Raw genomic sequence first — 20,110 nt, forward strand, 5'->3', positions numbered from 1 at the left:
TAGCAAATATATTTTGGCAAGTTGTTAAATTAGTTTCAGTTCTAGACTTTGCATTTTGCCATTTATTGAAATCAGGCCCCTTTGTATCGTATACAGTTTCTAAAAGTTTAAAATGGTAGTCATGATGGGTGCTGGCAGTCACAGACGCAGACACAAGAACATAAATTTTATATCACTTCCCCTCTCTTCCATCCACCCCCACCCCCACCCCCCGACACACACACACCCCACCCCCTCCACTCCCCTCCGCCCAGCACTCCAAGACCCTCGGTCGCACGTAGACGCTGACGAGGCTATGAACGACGGTGGCCTTTCCACACACACATGTTGATCCGTATTAACATACCAAATGAGCTCTGTTAATTATCACTCGAGCCAGGAGAGGTACTCGCTTTGAAAAGGGCACGAGGCGGCAGCGAGAGAGAATGAGAGAGAGGGCGATGAGAGGAGACGAGGCAACATAAGCAAAATTAATGGCCGCGCGCCGCGCCGTGCATCCACTCCAACTGACGGATGGAAAAGTTTAAGAGGCAGTAAGAGTGCAGTACCTCGAGCACTTTTTTTGGGTGTCTTTGAAAATGCATTTACTGGCACTCGTAGCCATGGCGAACTCGTCCCCGGGCCCAGGGGCACATGAAGAACTAGTTCGGTAATTTGGGTGGCAGACGAGTGTGAAACTATACAGCTCCAGGGGATTATTCCTTAGTCATATTTTTTTGGGTGTCAGGTGGCAGAAAACTCTTCAGAATTCAGGTGGTAGAAAACTCTTCAGGATTAATGCCATAAATTGGACACCATTTCAGGATATTGCGATGACCGTGACAAGGTTATGCCCCAGCTCGACATCGGTTGCAGAAAAGAGGATACATAAAACTACACTGCTGACACACACTACTTAAATTACAAGATCTATCAGGTTAGAAACTATTATACTGTAAAAGTGAAATTAAATATAGACCTATAAATCGCAACAATCTCCTGACATTCATTCACTTCAGACCATTTCTCCTTGTTGTCTCCCTTCTCTTTCAAGAAAACTCTTTCAGTCATGATCAACTGTGCTGCTGGTGCTAGTTACTGTTGTTTTTAATGTGGAATTTGAAATATACTGAATGAGGTCTGGCTATCATTAAATATGCTTAACCAACAATCCACACACATCCTGAATGCTCAAATGTGGAGCAAATTCACTACGTCAGAATTTCTATACAAATACCCCTGTCCAACATGTTCCATCTACGTGATGACGACAATTTTATACACATGAACGCAGATAATAATCTTAATAATATTCCATTTTAGCCCCTATAAAAAGATCCATCATCACACATCCTCTGATGTGACTGACTCAAAAAAGACCTTCCACTCAGCACCAAGGCCTATGAATAGCATCTGCTGAAACATAAAGATCCTTATGTTGCCCATTGACAAACTGTTGTGAATGGATGGAGCAATTCATTAAGTAGGGAAGCAGATGCTAATTGCAGGCTGGCTGTCAAGCAGCTCTGTCGACAGCAAGAAACACCGGAGACATACACCAGCACCATCTGTCTAACTGTCACCGAGTCCACCGCCATCTCTCTCCAGATTCACAGAGTTTCCAAACCCCTTAGCTACTGGTTCCAGCAGCCACTGCAGCAGTCTGTCAGATATGTGTCCACACACAGGCATAAACTGCATTCACACACACTGCAAAAGCACAGCCACAGACAGACAGACAGACAGACAGACAGACAGACAGACAGACAGACAGACAGACACACACACACACACACACACACACACACACACACACACACACACACACACACACAAAAACATACATATACACATGCTCACATGTCCCCTCACTAACACATAGGTGCAGTTGTTGATTGTGCAAATTACAGAGAATGGAAATTTGTATATCCTCACATGCTGTTCCCTTCTTTGGCAAATCCCCTATGCTGAACCAAAAAAGAAAGAATCCCATCAAGAACAACAACACAGTTGTCAAGCAACCCTCACTCCAAATTTCCCCTTCCCTTGGCAAAGCTCCTTCCACTATAGTGCACCTCAACAATGCCACAGACACACACACAAACACGCACACAAACACACACGCACATGCACACACACACACACATACATGAAAGGCAGCTGGAGAAATCCTTGAGAGAGTAACCAGATTTCTGAGGTTCATTTAAAAACATCTAAAAATGACAGTCATACCTAACCTAACCCAGCACCACACAGACAAAGGAGAGGGGGTGCCTGGGCTTGGTGTGCCGCGGTGAGCTCTGGGCTGAGAGACACTGAAGTCAATCCGTCAGCATGCACATCCTCATCAGGCATGTAGTGAAGTAGGCATGCAAACACAAGAGGCTCACGGAATCTGCAGTCTGAAGAGGCGAGAAAACGTCGGGTCCTTCTCACTCCAGCGAGGGTTTCTCATTAGCGGGGAATGTGTGCAGGGGGTCAAAGGTTAATCCCTGATCAATGTATGCAGTGGGATAATTAGGCGAGGAATGGGTAGACTACTGATGACTCATTCGTTCATTCGTGTGGCTAGGGGAGACTCATAAAGACTCTAAGGGAAAGGAGGGAAGGGTGAGTTCAAGCAAGTCCACACAGTATCATAAGGCAAATTACTAAGGGTTTGTTTTCAGATTTGGTAATGTAATGAAAATATCTTTTTCTTTCTCCTTCGTAATGTAAATGTTACCATTTCAAATTCACATTCATCCGTTGTGAATAAATGTAGTGTGTGTGTGTGTGTGTGTGTGTGTGTTTGGTTGTCAATAGAAAGTTATGCCAAATAAATGTCAATAGGAGTGTTTTGGTCCAAAAAGAAGTCCAAAGAGAGACTGTATAAATAAGCACCTCAGAGCACGATGATGGCAACAGTTTGCATCTTCAGATAACAAGGATAGCTTCTTCACTGATCTGACTATGCAACAATTTACCTAACATTAACCACTTCCAACATGCTCCTCCACAATTCAAACATAAACAACAACAAAAACACAAACAGCAAACACTCTCTCAGCAGTAATGCTATACATTCTTTCTTTTAGAAGTTAACAGCAAAACAGAATCCCAAAACTATTAGAGAGAAGCAGGGAGAGAAAACAAGCTTCGAGAGTCTTTCATGTCCTCCAAACCAAAACGACCGGCACACAATAGAAGGGGAGAATGAGTCCACATGCGTCAAAGAGTGGGGCGGGGGTGGACCAGTGCTCTGCTGATTCAACCATGATGAGTTCCAACATTTCCAGGCATCTTGTCATTGATTAGAAGCTGAAGTCCTGTGTCTGTGGTCTATCAGGACTCTGGGACCGGTAATCAATTCTCTAATGCTGTTTGATCCCATTCTGAGCAGTGCTTATCCACTCCGCAATAGCACACACACACACACACACACACACACTCACTAACACACACAAAACACACACAAATACACACTCAAGCACACACACACACAAACACATGTACGCAAACACAAACACACACACCTACATAAACACACACACACCCACACACACACTCACTCATGCGAATGCATATACACAGCAGCACACATGGCCCTGTTCCCCTCCTCAAACATTCCCCTCCTCCTCAGCCCACCCCTGGCAGAATAATAAAAGTCATTTATCTAATGCCATTAGATGATACTGGCCCATAATTACCAATGCGATAAGTGAATCTGCATCTGTGTGTGTGTATGCGTGTGCGTGTGTGTGTGTGTTTGTGCATGTGTGTATAGAGGCAAATGTCAACAAGGTCACACACTCTCACACATGCAGGTGTGTTTGTAAGTATGAAATCTCATTACAGTAACAGGTGCACACAGTTAACAGGTGCTATTAGAGAGAGTGTGTGTTTGTGTCTGTGTGTATGCGTGCTTGCGATTCTGTGTTTATATATGTGTGTGTGTCTGTGTGTGTGTGTGTGTGTGTGTGTGTTTGTGTGCCTTTCCTGACTATCTTCCAACTGCGGACCTCTAACTCTGTCCACTGTAACTGGAGACTAATCAGATGAACACTGTGCCAAATGCACAGCTCTGGCTGAGTCCTGCTTATCTCTACGGATGGACGCTTCTTCTCAAACGTGGTGATGCATTCTGAAATCAGGTTAGACTATCAGAGCACTGCACTGCAACGCGGAATTAGCTTCCTGAGGAGTGTACGCCTATGAGATACTTATGAAAGTAACAAAATATCATATTAAGTTCTTTTTTCAAGCCATGCTCTGATTACTTTGATTATCAGTATTCAAAGTTACCAATGGCTGTTTTTATTACCAGACCAATGAAGTTCTATGTTTAAGGCCTCTAAGTGCAAAGATCAGTGTCATTTAGGAATCTAAGAAGAATAGGGACAAAATATTGGGTGTAACCTCATGCAGTATGTAAGCAATACTCAGGGAAAGTGCTCGAACGTGCTATAATACAACACAGTGTTTCCTATACATTGACTTATTTGTGACATTGACCACCACACAATGATTTTCCAGGTTGTACTAAATTGTGCTTAAAACTGGTTAGCATCATAACCACACTGTGCTAATTGTTAAAAACTGTTGTATTCAAGTTAATTCTGCAAACCAACCACCACAAATGGAATTAAATTCTGTGGGAAACACTGCAACACTTACTTGCATAGTGTTATCAACAGTGTTATTTATGTCATTGCCGATCCCCCTACAGCAGGAGACCTTGTGCATATCACAGGGTTTACTGCAAGCCATGCATCACCTTGGCAGCCAAGTAAAATGTTTTCGAAATGATGATGATCTCCTCTCTATTATTGAATCAAGGTAGTTTGTTAGTTTGAGGAGGTTTGGCTTTAGCTGGCATATAATGTCTGGATTACTGTTCTGGAACTTCTCTCTCTCTCTCTGTGTGTGTGTGTGTGTATGTGTGTGTGTGTGTGTGTGTGTGTGTGTGTGTGTGTGCGTGTGTTTGTGTTTACGTTTGTGCTTTGTGTGTGTGTGTGTGTGTGTGTGCTTGTGTGTTAGTGTCGGTTTGTCTGTTTATATGTGTGTGAGAGTGTGTGTGTGGCTGACTCACTTTGGCGTCTGCATATCATCAATGCGGTTGCCCAGTTGGAACTCGTGCGACTTGCTGCGGTGGAGTGTGCTGAAGCCGGGCAACAGGTGAATGAGCTTGCGTCCGGACGGCGGTGGCGTCACCGGCGCCTTCATCACCTTGTTCCGCCGGCGCATGGGCGGTGTGCCGGGCGGCGTCATGCTGGCGTTGACCACTAGCGGCGTCCGCGGCGGCGTGTGGGCAAAGTGCCGCTGGCGCGGCGATGGCGGCAGCGAGCGGTAGCCCGAGTCCAGCGAGGGAAAGAGGCCTGCGTGGGCGTCCACCGTCAGCCGGTCAGCCTGGGAGGAGGACGAGGGCGTCAGGGCCGGTGCCAAGCCCTGGGGGCTGTGGCACAGGTGCTGCTGGTGGTGCTGGTTGTATTTGGACTGGACCTTGGGGCTCTGGGAGAGCTGAAGCCTGATCCACTGGCTGGGCTCCGGCTGGCACGCCGGGTTGTTCTCCTTCCCAGATTCGCTTGTCGGCCACTGAATGGACCAGTCCTGCTTGACCTGTGTGCTTCCTGTGACATGGAGTGAGGGATCGTAGGAGAGGACAGGGGGAGAGGAGAGGAGAGGAAGAGGTGGGAGAAAGAGAAGAGGAAAGGGGATGAGAGAAGGGGAGATGAGTGGAGAGGGGAAGGAGAAAGAGAGGAGAGGAGATGATGGGGAAGAGAGGAAGAGAAAGCAGATGATAGGAGAATAGAGGTGAGGACAATATATGATGGGAGAAAAGGGGGAGAGAGGAGAGGTGAAGAAAAGAGAGCAGGGGGAGGAGCACAGGAGAGCATAGGAGAGGAGAGGAACAGACAGGAGGAGAAAAGAGTCAAGGACAACAGATGAGATGAGAGGAGAAGGGAGAGGAGGAGTGAAGGCAGGAGGACATGAAAGGCAAATAAGAAGAGAGGAGAGGAAAGACAAGGGGCAGAATACCAGGAACACAGTAAGTGAAAATGGACTGAGCACTGTATCAACACTGATCATATCAGTCACAGTAGAGCAGGGAAAGGTGAGGAGGAGAGCAAGTCAGGAACAGCAATGTTAGCCCATGCACTGCATTACATGAACACTGTACACAGTACACACAGTACACAGTACATACATCTCTGGACTTTACAATAAGTGTCCTTAGAGTAGCCTACTAAATACTAAGTCCAATAGCCTAATAAATTGAAAGTATATTTACTTCATTGGAAGTATAGTGTATTTGTACACTATGGCTAGTGTACTATGGCTACCGGCTAGTGTATAATTAATGAAGTTCTTTTAAAATTAATTGTATGCACATCCCACCTCACTGAGGCCAGGTGCAGGACAAAAAGGCTTATCAAGGAAAGAAAAGTAGTTGTCCGCACACTGCAATCTCCCAGAAGAACTAAATTTATTGAATTAAAAATATAACGCAATGTTTCGACCCACCAGGGTCTTCATCAGGCATGAGTACATTATGTTTTTAACTCAATAAATTTAGTTCTTCTGGGAGATTGCAGTGTGCGGACAACTACTCTTCTTTCCTAGTGTAGAATTAATGTTATATACATGCACCAACTAAAAATGCAACGGGAGTTAATATGCTAAGAAGTACTTGTGGATAAACTTTACTTGCAGAAGTTTTTCCTCGTAAGGGCACTTAGTACAAAGCAGGATCAAGCTTTGCTCAGTGACATGTCCAGTTCTCTTGGTGCTCTAGGGCAAATGCATATAGAGCAGCACCCTTCACTTAAAATGACCATCCAGGGGGTGGGTGAAACCCTGACTAGACTTTGCCACCAAAAGGCGATTTCTGATGACCCCCCCTAGAGCAAGAACTGCCACTGGCTTCACTGAACAAAGACATCACGACAGCAAACCATCCAACTGGACATGAGAGGAATTGAAAGAAAGCTGAAGTGAAATAGACTGAGAGCGATGGTCGTGGTTGCCAGGCTATGACACATGCATTACACTAACTAAAATATGCATACATCAAAGAACATTCTAGACAGAGTAGAAGTACTTCACCTCCATTAGCGTGAAATTTGTCATCCTCAAGTTGTTCTTTGAGAGAGAAATAAAGCAAGTTTACATCTCTTGTCACCATGAATTAAAAACAACAGGCAAAAGTAGGCACTTTTCCTATGTCAAAAATGCTTCCATTTCAAAATAAAGTTTTCAAGACACCCCTTTCACTCTAAGCATAAGGGTTAATCAGCATCTCACATATGGACACCATTAATTACGAGGATAATGATGTTCAACTCAAATACGAGAGTTTGTTACGGACTCACTAATAGTGGTTCTTTGAGCCTCTTTTTTTAATACATCACTCTCACGCTCACAAAAGCATCATCTTTCATGCAGTTCCCTACACACTCTAATGCTTAAGCGTGTCCCTGGACCACTCTTATCTTATACAAACAGCCGGGTCTTTGTGAACTCCCTTTCAATTAGTGTGTCACCCTTTGACCATTTCAAAAGGCACTGTGCCCTGCTTGCTTTTAGCACTAACAGAGCATTCACATGAATTTTGAAAAACGTTGAAGTAAAATGTAAAAACAAAGCAAGCATTGGTAGGTGTGATGATCTTCTTTTTTTCTGACGTTCTAGCGATCTGACGATCTGGGATGCATTAAGCAGAACATTTGTAAAGATATATCTCTGAGGATGAGACTTTGATAGAACAATCTAGAAACCCCAAGTTGTTTTTCTAATGAACATGTCAGGGAGGACGCCTCAGATTTGTCTGGATTTGTACCACACGTCTTGTGATCATTGACATAACTAGACCTCAACTACAACAGACAGTTCCTCAATGTGTGTACGTACATGTAACAGGGGTTGGGGAGCAGCGGTCCTGCAGTACTGTGTGGTGTTGAGTTGTATACATGCATCCATGTGTGTGGATGGGCATCAAGAGCTCTCTAGCACCCGAGAACGACACACTACAAGTTCCACCATACAATATGCTGACAAGCTTTAGGGGAGAGTCTTTCGAAGATAAGTACCCTTACCACACACCACACAAACCACACCACAGCAAGCCTCTGTCCTCCTAACCCTTGACCAAAACCTGGGGGCAGAGTGAGGAGTCTTGGAGTACTCTTCTCAGATGGTGACGCCCACAGGTTGATGATGCACAGAGAGGCATTTTTAATTAGCCTGAGTGGATGACAAACAAGCCACTCCACATTCAAAGTTCCGCACATACCCACTCGCCTGACACATTAGAGGAAAGTTCCACAGCGACTCAGACACGTTGCCTATTCATTAGGTAGTCGTTACCCTGTGGAGCCGAGTGACTCGAATGTTTGAGGGGGAAGAAGACTTCAGTTGAAACGCCATTACCGCCAGACAATCCTGGGCAGCATTCTTCTTTGAAAAAGAGAGTGAGCCACAGAGAATTCAAAGCAATAATGAAGAAAGGGGAGGAAGCCCAGTCTGACATTTGAACGGCACCTGAGTAAACCAATATTACTCTTTTATTAGCGCCTTCTCTAACTTGATGTATTTGGTTAGTTATGTAATAGTGCAAAGAATATATATATTATTTATTATATATATGTAATAATAACTCATACTCATCACAGTATATTGACGTTACTATTAGTTTATGCTCAATGATCTGCAGCTGACTCTGTCTCATATAAAGAAGGCTATTACAGAGTATAAAGAGTAAATGTTTGTGCAGTCACTCAAAATAAAGAGCATTATGTTAAAATCACAACACGTGGTGTCCCTTACTTGACCGAGAACAGATCTGATAGCTAAAAACACAGTGTTGGGGTGTGATGTAGAGTAACCAATATATTCACTTGGCTGCACTGATTGGCATGTTTGTGTGGAGAAATTCTACTCTTCTACAAAATGTCCTGCTAGCTCCTGCTTTTTAAATGAACTCAAGTGTAAGTAATGAAACAAAAGGAGCTATATTTAGTGCAACTTCAAGAGTGCACCAATTAATACCCTGCAATCGACACAAAGGAACATGACCAGGTGGGTGTTTGCATTGTTTGTGAATCTCTTTAGTCCCTGAAGCAGACCGCAGCAGCACTTGGCCGAGTTCCAGCCCAGAGAACTCTAGAGCGTTGTGAAAGGACCTGTCCACGGCGTTCCGCCATTGTTCTCTCCGTTCTGCCAGTAATGGCCTGTTTGTGGCAGCTTTTGTTGCAATAGCTAATGTTCGGCAGTCAAAAGGCAGTTATTTATAGTGTACTTTAGTTATTCATTGCTGAGCCATATGTTTCGAGGGCAGTGTGATAATGATAATGACATTATTAATTAACTAACTAATATTGTGTAGGCAAAGCCTTTTATTTACTGATTACCACACATTAAAGACGCCTTAGGGCTCATCCTACTATCTGCCTCGTTGAATAACCCACTGTGAACTGATGCTGTATATGTTCCCCTGCTTTACCATACCATGACACTGACTGCAGGGGTCAACCATATAAAGAGCATTTCTGCATTAGAGCAGCTGTTTATCTTTCTGCACTTTCAGTTATGAGCGGCAGTGAACGAGTATGATAACAAACCCAATAAGATGCCACCCAAATAAACAAATCAAACTTAATGTTTGCCTTAGCGTTTTTGTTTTTGTTTTTGTTTTTTTTTCTTTTTTAGCCCTCAGTACATTTGAACGAATATCAGCAAAACACTCTAGTCGGGAATGGTCCAGACATTTTGAGGCCAAAAATGAAATGACTGACGTGGATTTAATAGAACAAGGTGTGTAAATGTACAAGAGGATTCTATTGCTGACCCTTTCTGCCCTCTAATTCCATCATTGACATTCAACTCCAGTTACAAAATTCAGCAGCTCGAGGACGATGAAAGAAGGTCTTGCCTGCTATTTTAATGACTAGCCATTCTCGCGCACATACATCCAGAAGCATAAGGGAGTGTGTGTGTGTGTGTGTGTGGGGGGGCTCTACTACTCATTATGCCCAAGATCCCGGCATCATTAGCGGTGTCAGTGCAGGGTGACTGGTGGCACGGGTGGCAAGTCCCTGCCCCGTGGAAGGTGAACTGGACACCGAGAGGTTGTTAGCGAGCTCAGAGACTCATCTCTGACTCATCAGCTCACTGCACTAGGGCTTGCTACCCGTCCACTGGGTAAGGCTGATAATTGCCCCATTTGTCTATATGAGGCGTCACAGTTACACCACACGACGTGTCTAGGATGTTTAAAATGCATTTGTAAGCTTAGTATTTGTAAGCTTAGTAGTGTCATAGTATGATCGCATCAAAATAGTAGTGCCCCTAGCACTCCCATTCAAAATGTAATTTGACCAGAAAACGACAATGTGGTCATGGTCTTAAAAGTGGCGCTTCTGTCCTAATTATGCTTTTAAATGAAAGTTTGATTCAGGTACATTCACAAAAAGACCCTTAGTTGCATTTTGGCAAGAGTTACACTTTATGCTTCTATGTAATTATCCATCAGTTTAAATAAGCTCACAAATGTCTTTTATAGCTTACTTTAGCAAAAATTAACAATTAGGCTAACAACCTCAATCTCAGGTTTTAAGCTGAAAAACAATAGTCTTCCTGTCAAATTTGTATTTTTTAATCATCACAAATGATTTGAAAAGAGCTGCAGAGAACAAGAGAATATGATTTTGTATTTATGTGTATTTTGTTCTAGCTATCTGTTTCACTGAGTCGTAATTTGTGCCTATAGAGTCAAATGGCACCAAAACTTCTAAGAATATTTACAATCATTAAACAATAATTGGGGATTTATAATACAACTCAATTTGCCTGTTACGGCACTGAAAAACTTTATGGGAATCACACAAGGTTCATTAAAAATGGCAAATTTCCCAAAAGACCATTTTCCCTTGCAGCACAAATACATTTTGAGATCTAAAGGCCTAAAAACAGTGAGGAAGGTGTTTGTGTGTCTGAGAAAAGGAGAGGTTTAATTAGGAGACTGTTTTCTTCATGTTTAGCTGGAGCACATAGGGTGTTATTTCTACTGTTATGTTCACACCTCCCTCAGGCCATGTGCAATTATCCCATTTGGAAGCCCTTGTACACTGTCCGCCTGTCCGTGAAAGTTATCCCAGCGAGGCGGGAAGTGTGTGTGTGTGTGTGTGTGTGTGTGTGTGTGTGTGTGTGTGTGTGTGTGTGTGGGGGCGGGGGGGTTGGTGGATGGGTAGGGATTGAAGAGTGGTGGGGGTGGTGGGGGTGGGGAGAGAAGAGTGAGAGGTACAGAAAGAAAGAAGGAAGAAATGGCAGAGGGCTAATTTGCAGGCCAATGTCCACTGTTTGTCTGTCAGTGAGAGCAATCTCAAAGAGTCACGCAGGACAACAACAGGAGGGGTTGGGTCAAAAAGACAGAGACATGTGAGTGAGTGAGTGTGTGTGTGTGTGTGTGTGTGTGTGTGTGTGTGTGTGTGTGTGTGTGTGTGTGTGTGTGTGTGTGTGTGTGTGTGTTTGTGTGTTTGTGTCTGTCTGTCTGTGTGTGGGAGAAAAGACAAGGAAAATGCAAGTAAATGAAGGGGAAGAACAGACAGAGAGAGCAAGAGAGAGAGAGAGAGAGAGAGAGAGAGAGAGAGAGAGAGAAAGGTAGAAGAGCACCGAGCAGAACGATGAAGTGTGTGCTACTAGAAGCACTCCGGTGTATCCCACACACACACACAGAGCTGTAACAATGCAGTCCACAGGTCAGCCTTACACTATTCTCATGTATGGAGGGCATGCCTGACCACCATCAACCTCCCTACCCTTCTTTCTTCCATTTCTCTCTCTCTCTCTCTTTCTTTCTTTCTGTTTGTCTTTTTTCTTCCACCTCATCCGTACAGGGCTTACCCAACCATCATCAGCTGGCCTAACCTTCTCTCTCTTGTTCATTCTCTCTCTTTCTTTCTTTCTTTCTTTCTTTCTTTCTTCCAATCTTCTCATCTGGAGGCCATGCATCACAATCATCACCTAGTCAAACTTTCTTTCTCACTCTCTTGCTCTCTGTCTGTTCTTTTGCTTTCTCTCTCCCACTCTTTCTCTGTCTTTTTTTGGCCTGATCACCACTAGCCTAACTGTCTAACTATGTTTAACTATTTCTTAATTAATTTCTACTATCACCATTTTTTTTCATTCATTCTTTCTTTTACCTTGTTCACTCCTTCTTTCTATCTTACTTTCTTTTTTCCACCCTTTGCTGCCTGTGCAGTCTTTCATTCTTTCTTTCTTTGTTACTTTGTTTCTTTGTTTCTTTCGTTCTTTTTTCACTTTCATTCAGTCTTTCATTCATCCTCTGGCAATCTCTTAGGGCCATCTACAGCCAGCCTGTAACAAAATCAACAGCCACACTACCGCTGCTCCTGCTACTACTGCTACGATTGCTGCTGTGGTTTCTGCTGCTGTGCTGGAGCCGTCACGCCGACCTCGACTCGAACGCCAGGAGGAGGCTCATCCATGGCTCCAGGCTTAATAAATCACTTTAGAGTCGGAGGCTGATAACACAGAGCCGAACTCCAGCGGAGACGCGGAGGAGGAAGAGGAGGTTGGAGGAAGTGGGGGGAGGCCAGGGAAGAGGCTCAGTAAGAACATGCTGGAGGGGTGGAAGGGGAGCGACAGATATGTGTAAAGAATACTGACAGTACAAATGGGTTTGGACTACTCCAGCTGAGGAATTTATTCCCTTAATATAGTACAAGTCTAGCTTTCCCCTTATCACTAGCCTATATGATATTGGCTGTGTTCCAATTCACATACTTCTGTACTTACAATACCTAATATGAGTGCACAAGTACCTTCGAACTAGAACACCAGTAATGGTATGTTTAAATGTTACGATAGTCATTTCTGTTAAGTGTCCGGAGTTGGTGTTTGATTTGAGACGACCCTACCCTATTGAAATTCACACACTATGCGAGTAAGAACACGCACATAGCGCACTTCATTAAAGTGTACTGACGGAAGTACACGGATTGGAACAGAGTCATTGTCTCTGCATTGTAAGTTTGAATCAATTCAGCCGTCAAAAGTGCACTTGGAACTGAATAATTATCCGTTGAAGATTTAGACTGTAAAGAAGTCTTGCGATATAAATGAATTTGGATGACTAAATAACTCAAGTCATAATTCCGACAATACAGTAAATCCAGTGGTAAGGTTAAATTAGAAATAGTTTTGAGGATATACATTCCTCTGGTATTTTCAAAGAAAATAATCTTTTCAGTGCAGATGCCACCCAAATAAGCAAATGTAAACAGACTGATTGATATGACAGGACAATAATAAACTGAGCACATTAAAAACTCAGTGTTTGACTGTTGAAATGCCCCCTGGTAACTAAGATGTAGTTTAGAGATTTAGGATTTCTAAGATGTAGGATTTCTGTGGTTTGTACACAACTTGATATACTGTCAGGCATTTTCATAAACAATTATTCAATGGCCTGACAGTAAAATATATTCCCTGAAATCCTCATAGAGCAGAGCAAGTGCCTTGTAAGCGAACAGGAACACATCCAAGATTTTATTCACCCACCGAATATCGAACTTTTAAGTTATTAAAAATAGGAAGTTAGCTAGTTTAATGACTGTGAAGCTGTTCATGACGTTGTCCTCTAAAGATTAATTTCATTCCAGGAAAGAAATGGGTAAAAAAAAATCATTATCAAACATGGTTACCAAACTACCTCTTGTGCAAATAGCATGGTACTAGACTGCCACCCCCAGGTGATTAAAGGTACTGACTGAGCAAAATCACAGAGAGCAGTGATACATACAGTACACCTGTCACAAGAGGCAGTGCTTGTTCCATTTTCACTCTTCCGGGTTAACCAATTAAATGGTGACTTGACAGACATATGCAATAACAACTGTGTACCATGAAACTGAGTTCGGGCATCTCAAAAGCTTTTCTAGTTCTAAACGTTGAAATGTCAACCTACTGTATGTTGGCCACCACATCTCAGACATGTGAGGCTGTGATAAAGATGATCAGGAAAGATATGTGGGCCAATTATATTGTTCCAGTCCGCAGTCTTGTCAACTATTATAGGGTACAACTACACCACTGTTACCTGTAGACCTGTGTGAGAACAGCAAGTGTCCTAACAGACTAGCTCCTCTATCCATGCTAAACTTCCAGCAGCTTTTGATGTGCTGTCAGAAACTACAGCGGCACACACAGCACCAGTCTGAAGACAGAGCCATAGTATGACAATTGCCAATTTACTTATGAGAAGTCATGCACAGGTGCTATAAGCTAACTTTTAGCACTATGATCACAGTAAATACAAATATGGGGAGTATTTGGGTAAAGTACAACACAGACACTTGTAGCAATTTGAGTGATTATTAAATGAGGATTACTCAGGAAACTCCGAGCAGGTTCTTGTTCTGGTTCTGGTCTTATGTGATGACTGCTCCACACAGGCAATACCAGTGTTAGAGTGGTTACAATCTCATTTTTATTTGATCATCCAATGCCTACTGGTTAGGGAATAAGACTTGTTGGCCTGTTCAATCCCTGAAAGATGCGGGTCTATCAAGGGCTGCCCATTGCTTTAGGTGTGTGTTTGTGTGTGTGTGTGTGTGTGTGTGTGTGTGTGTGTGTGTGTGTGTGTGTGTGAGAGAGTGCTCCTGGTGAGCTGACTGCTCATAGTGTAGGTGTGTACACTACCCCCAGATGGTTTACATGCCTATTTTCCTTCAGAGAAAACTAAATTAACCTATCTTCCATTAGTGATGCTGCTTTTTTATTCGAGTATAAGGGAGAGTTGGTTAAAATATGGCCTGTTGATTATTAGACCAAGATGGTGGTGTAAGCACATAGAGACCCTATGTCGTTCTGTATTTCATTCTTTTATACCTGAATACTGCACAGTAACAACTCACATCTACGCATCGAAACTGGGGAGGAGAAGAGGATAAAACAAAAGTTACCAGCCCTGTAGGCTACAGCTATATCTCTCTCAGAGGCGTATAGAGAGAGAGTTTGGCCAACTCTGCCATGTTAGATACCTACTGTACGTCAGATGACTCTACAGCGTAACCCTATGGGGCAAATATGCTATGTTGAAATAAATCGTTTATTTTCACCATTATAAAAGGCATATAAATGTTATCGTCAACGTTTGTCAATATGTGCAACTGTTTATATTCTATAATGGCTTGTTATGAAACCATTTAATTGTTTATTATTTCATTCATTATTTCTGTGAACTCAGTTATGTGACCCATTGTTTTGAATGATTGATTACTATGTTTTTTTCTGTTGTTACCTTGAAGCTATTTTTTCACGTAATGTGAGAAAGCCATAACAACAACTGTAATGTAAATACTGAGCAGATTTGTAGCATTTCTACTTTATGCCACTGGGGGGCAGAATTTTCCATATAAGCACCAAGTTCCCTGCCACATTCACACATCATTGGCGTTTTCTACTTTAGCCCTTCACACACTATCCTTTACAGAGACAAGTGGGGTTAAAAACTGACAAAATATTCCATTCTGGGACTATTGTGGGTCATTAAGTGACTATATGTTTGTTCTAAGTCTATTCGCTTGCCAGGGAATACACAAATACACAACCTGCCATACACACAACCCTTCAACACCATACTATTTAAAAGACAAGCCAAAATGAGTTGGGAAAAGTCAGCTTATGACTAATTAGATGCTATGTAGTTTCCAGGGCTTAAAGCAATAACAATGTCTGTGCCTTAAGTCATTAGACATTTATGAGGACGTCATATACTGTAGTCTCATTGCCTATTTTCACATCGTAAGCATACCAGCTCACGTCTGAACACTTTAAGCCCTGAGTTTTTTTTATCAACATCTAGTTAACTGAAAGCAAAATGTGCCATGTAAACATCAACAACAGCAATGTTGGCACTGATAAATGACAAAATATTTTTAAAAAACTTAATAGAAATAGAAACTAACTACCTATATTGCCATATTTTCTTCAAATCCTGCATAATGTTGCTTTAATGGATGGATCCCTGAACTGGCAAAAGTCTGGCACCAGCTGTCAAGCCATGCTAAAAAGTAAGCTACAGCATCTTTAAGGAAGATCTTACGGCACACTGGGTTGGCTTGTGAGGCGTCTCACCTGACTTGTGGGCACTGCGGAGGCAGGAGAGTGAGGCGTTGAGGCGGGCACACTCCTCCACGTTGGCACCAAACTTCTGCAGGGTCTCGCACACCTGCTCGTCGCTCATGTCCAACAGCGCCTCCAGGGTTAACTGGCCCAGGTTGATCTCCTGCCGAAACAGTCCTTTATTTACAAACAACACACTTATAGAGTAACTACAGTATGTACACTCAGTCCTCACTCACATACTTTCACATTTCAACTCCTCTCCTGACACCTTCTAACAAATCTCGCATTCTGCAATCACACAACCACACCGTGCACTCATGTTGACTCAGTCAGCAATTACGCAGGAAGTTGCAACTGTTTATATTTAGGGCCCGAGCACCCGAAGGGCGGAAGGCCCTATTGTTTTTGTAAGGATTATTATTAGGGCCCGAGCACCGAAGGGCGCACGGCCCTATTGTTTTTGTAAGGATTATTAATATTATTGGGGGCCAAGCAGCGAAGCTTCATCCGATTTTCATGGAACTTGGCGGAGATGATCTTCTTCCCGAGCCGCACAAAAGATACTTGTCAGATTTTTTAATTTCATTTTTGTTTCCCCGTGACAGCCAATCAAATATGGCGATGAAGCCGCCAAACAGGAAGTGGACTAACATCTCTGTGGCATTTTGAGCTAACATAACAAAACTCGATACCATTAGTCAGGACACTGTCCCAATCACTCACAGCAATTTTTATGCATATACATTGAACACTCTAGCGCCACCACCAGTTCAATGCTGGACATGCGTTTATGCGCGTGATCCTTGACTCTTTTGTCTGATTTTCACAATTGAGATAGCGTCCGAATCCTTAGACAATCCCGAGTTCATCGACTCCTATCCCATCACTTTCCGCAATATTGGACCTCTGCCATATTGGATTTAGTCCAAACTCTACGAAAAGTTTCAGCGCTTACAAATTTCATCCGATTTTCATGGAACTTGGCGGAGATGATCTTCTGCCCGAGCCGCACAAACAATACTTGCCAGATTTTTCAATTTCATTTTTGTTTGCCTGTAACAGCCAATCAAATACGGCGACGAAGCCGCCAAACAGGAAGTGGACTAACATCTTCGTGACGCTTTGAGTAAACATAACAAAACTCGATAACATTAGTCAGGACACTGTCCCAATCACTCACAGCAATTTTCATGCATATACATTGAACGCTCTAGCGCCACCACCAGTTCAATGCTGGACATGCGTTCATGCGCCTGATCTTTGACTCTTTTGTCTGATTTTCACATTTCAGGTAGCGTCTGAATCCTTGGACCATCCCAAGTTCATCGACCCCTATCCCGTCACTTTCTGCCATATTGGATCTCTGCCATATTGGATTTAATACAAACTCTATGAAAAGTTTCAGCGGTTACAAATTTCATTTGATTTTCAAGGAACTTGGCGGAGATGATCTTCTGACCGAGCAAAACAAACGATACTTGTCAATTTTTTTCATTTCAAGTTTATTTGCCCGTGACAGCCAATCACACATGGCTATGATGCCGCCTAACAGGAAGTAGGCTAACATCTCGGCTACGCTTTAATGTATGAAGTCCAAACTTGGTACAGGGACTTGGTATCTGATTGTGAGGACGCACTAGGAAATTGGCATCATTTGGCCTCTATAGGGGGCACTGCAATACAGGAAGTGAGCTTGTATTTCAGCAACGCTTTGATGTACAAAGTCCAAACTTGGTATAAGGACCTGTTACCATATTGTGATGACGCACTAGGAAACTGGCATCATTTGGCCTCTATAGGGGGCGCTGCAATACAGAAAGTGAACTCGTATCTCAGCAATGCTTTGATGTATGAAGTCCAAACTTGGTATAGAGACTTGGTACCTGATTGTGGGGACGCACTAGGAAATTGGTATTATTTGGCCTCTATAGGGGGCGCTGCAATACAGGAAGTGAGCTTGTATCTCAGCAACGCTTGGATGTATGAAGTCCAAACTTGATACAGGGACATAGTAGCTGATTGTGAGGACATGCAAGGAAAGTGGTCTCATTTTGCCTCTAGGGGTGCTGTAATAGACAAATTCAGCTCACATCTCAGCAACTCTTTGGTGTATGAAGTCCAGGGACATGGTAGCTGATTGTGAGAATGCATTTCGGAAACTGTACCTCAACACCAACGTCCTTGACCTGTGGTGTTCCCCAGGGGTCGATCTTGGGGCCACTATTATTCAACCTCTATATGCTCCCACTTGGACAAATCATTCAAAATAATTTGATTTCATATCAAAGCTATGCAGATGACACACAAATTTACTTAGCTCTATCACCAAACGACTATGGTCCTCTTGAATCTATGTGTCAGTGTATAGAACAAATCAACACCTGGATGTCTCTTCATGGATTTTCTTCAGCTGAACAAAGAAAAAACTGAAGTAATTATATTTGGTAAAAATGAGGAAAGACTTAGGGTTGCCACTCTCCTTGACACAAAAGGGTTGAAGGCAAAGGATACTGTTAAAAATCTTGGTGTATTAATTGACAGTGATCTAAATTTCAACAGCCACATGAAAGCGATAACTAAATCAGCTTTTTACCACCTCCAAAATATTGCCAAACTCAGAGGGCTGATGTCAAAACATGACTTAGAAAAACTCATTCATGCATTTATCTCCAGCAGGGTTGATTACTGCAATGGACTGTTCACAGGCCTTCCTAAAAAGACTATTAAACAGCTTCAGGTGATACAAAATGCAGCAGCTAGGACTCTAACAAAAACTAAAAGAACTGACCACATTACTCCAATTCTTAAGTCCTTGCACTGGCTTCCAGTAAGTCACAGAATTGACTTTAAAGCACTATTGCTTGTTTATAAATCAGTAAATGGCGCAGGACCTAAATACTTGTCAGACATGCTTCAGCAGTACACACCTTCTCGTCCTCTCAGGTCCCAGGTGAAAAACCTGCTAGTAAAACCTACCGTTAGAACTAAACATGGTGAAGCAGCTTTTAGCTGCTATGCGGCTCAGGTGTGGAACCAACTTTCGGATGACATTAAAAAGGCCCCAACTGTAGCCAGTTTTAAATCTAGACTTAAGACCAAACTGTTCTCAGATGCTTTCTGCTAACTGTGCCGAGTTACAAATTCTGAATCTGCCTTGATAATTATTCTACTTTGTCTTTTATTACTTTTTTTTACTACTTTTGCCTTTGTTTTTGCTTACTAATTATTCTTTATTTTTAAATGATTTTACCTTGTGTTTTATGTTTTCTTTATATTATGATCTTTACCTTTTAACTATTCTTTGACTATATTGCCCTTCTATGCTTTTATTTGTTATTATTGTTTGGTTTTGTTTATGTAAAGCACATTGAATGACCTCTGTGTATGAAATGTGCTATATAAATAAACTTGACTTGACTTGACTTGACAAGGACATTGGTGTAATTTTCGCCTCTATGGGCAGTATAACAAAGTAAATGAGCTTATTTCTCAGCCATTCTTTATCCAATTGTAATCAAACTTGCTGTGAGTGCTTGCTCATGCCATTGCAACGCCATTCCTGCTATAGCGCACTGCTTGGCCCCCACATTGCTGCTTGCAGCTATATTTTTATTATTATTATTATTATTAGGGCCCGAGCACCGAAGGGCGCAAGGCCCTATTGTTTTTGTAAGGATTATTATTATTATTATTATTATTATTATTATTATTGTTATTCCACTTTTTTGCTTTCCTGTTTTTGAGGTGGTTAACATGGTTGAAAACTCTTGAAATTTGGCACACACGTCAGGTGTCACGCAACGCAGTTAGGTACAAGAGCTTGACCCCGGGCGTGGCCCAGGGACTCGCTAGCGCCCCCTTAGGTGACTGATCCCGTGGTTGACATATATTTTGAGGTGGTTAACATGGTTGAAAAGTCTTGAAATTTGACACACACATCAAGTGTCACACAAAGCAGCTAGGTACAAAAGCTTGGCCCCGGGACTCGCTAGCGCCCCCTTAC

The 20,110-nt window shown here is 42.7% G+C and overlaps 1 protein-coding gene across 1 annotated transcript in view; it reads right to left on the reverse strand.

The window, feature by feature from the left end:
• Positions 1 to 20,110, reverse strand: part of ksr2 (kinase suppressor of ras 2) — a 78,661-nt gene that overhangs the window by 46,285 nt on the left and 12,266 nt on the right. The window contains exons 3-5 of the mRNA XM_076269948.1: positions 16,117 to 16,267; positions 7,066 to 7,101; positions 5,051 to 5,588 (exon numbers count right to left, since the gene is read on the reverse strand). Of these exons, the coding sequence (XP_076126063.1) occupies positions 5,051 to 5,588; positions 7,066 to 7,101; positions 16,117 to 16,267 (725 nt within the window). The remainder of the gene's footprint in view (positions 1 to 5,050; positions 5,589 to 7,065; positions 7,102 to 16,116; positions 16,268 to 20,110) is intronic.

This window comes from Alosa pseudoharengus, unplaced genomic scaffold (genome assembly GCF_046254945.1).
Source record: "Alosa pseudoharengus isolate Yale_2024_CS ecotype anadromous, Long Island Sound unplaced genomic scaffold, YU_APseudo_1.1 YU_APseudo_1.1_scf_6, whole genome shotgun sequence".
Classification (NCBI taxonomy): domain Eukaryota; kingdom Metazoa; phylum Chordata; class Actinopteri; order Clupeiformes; family Clupeidae; genus Alosa; species Alosa pseudoharengus.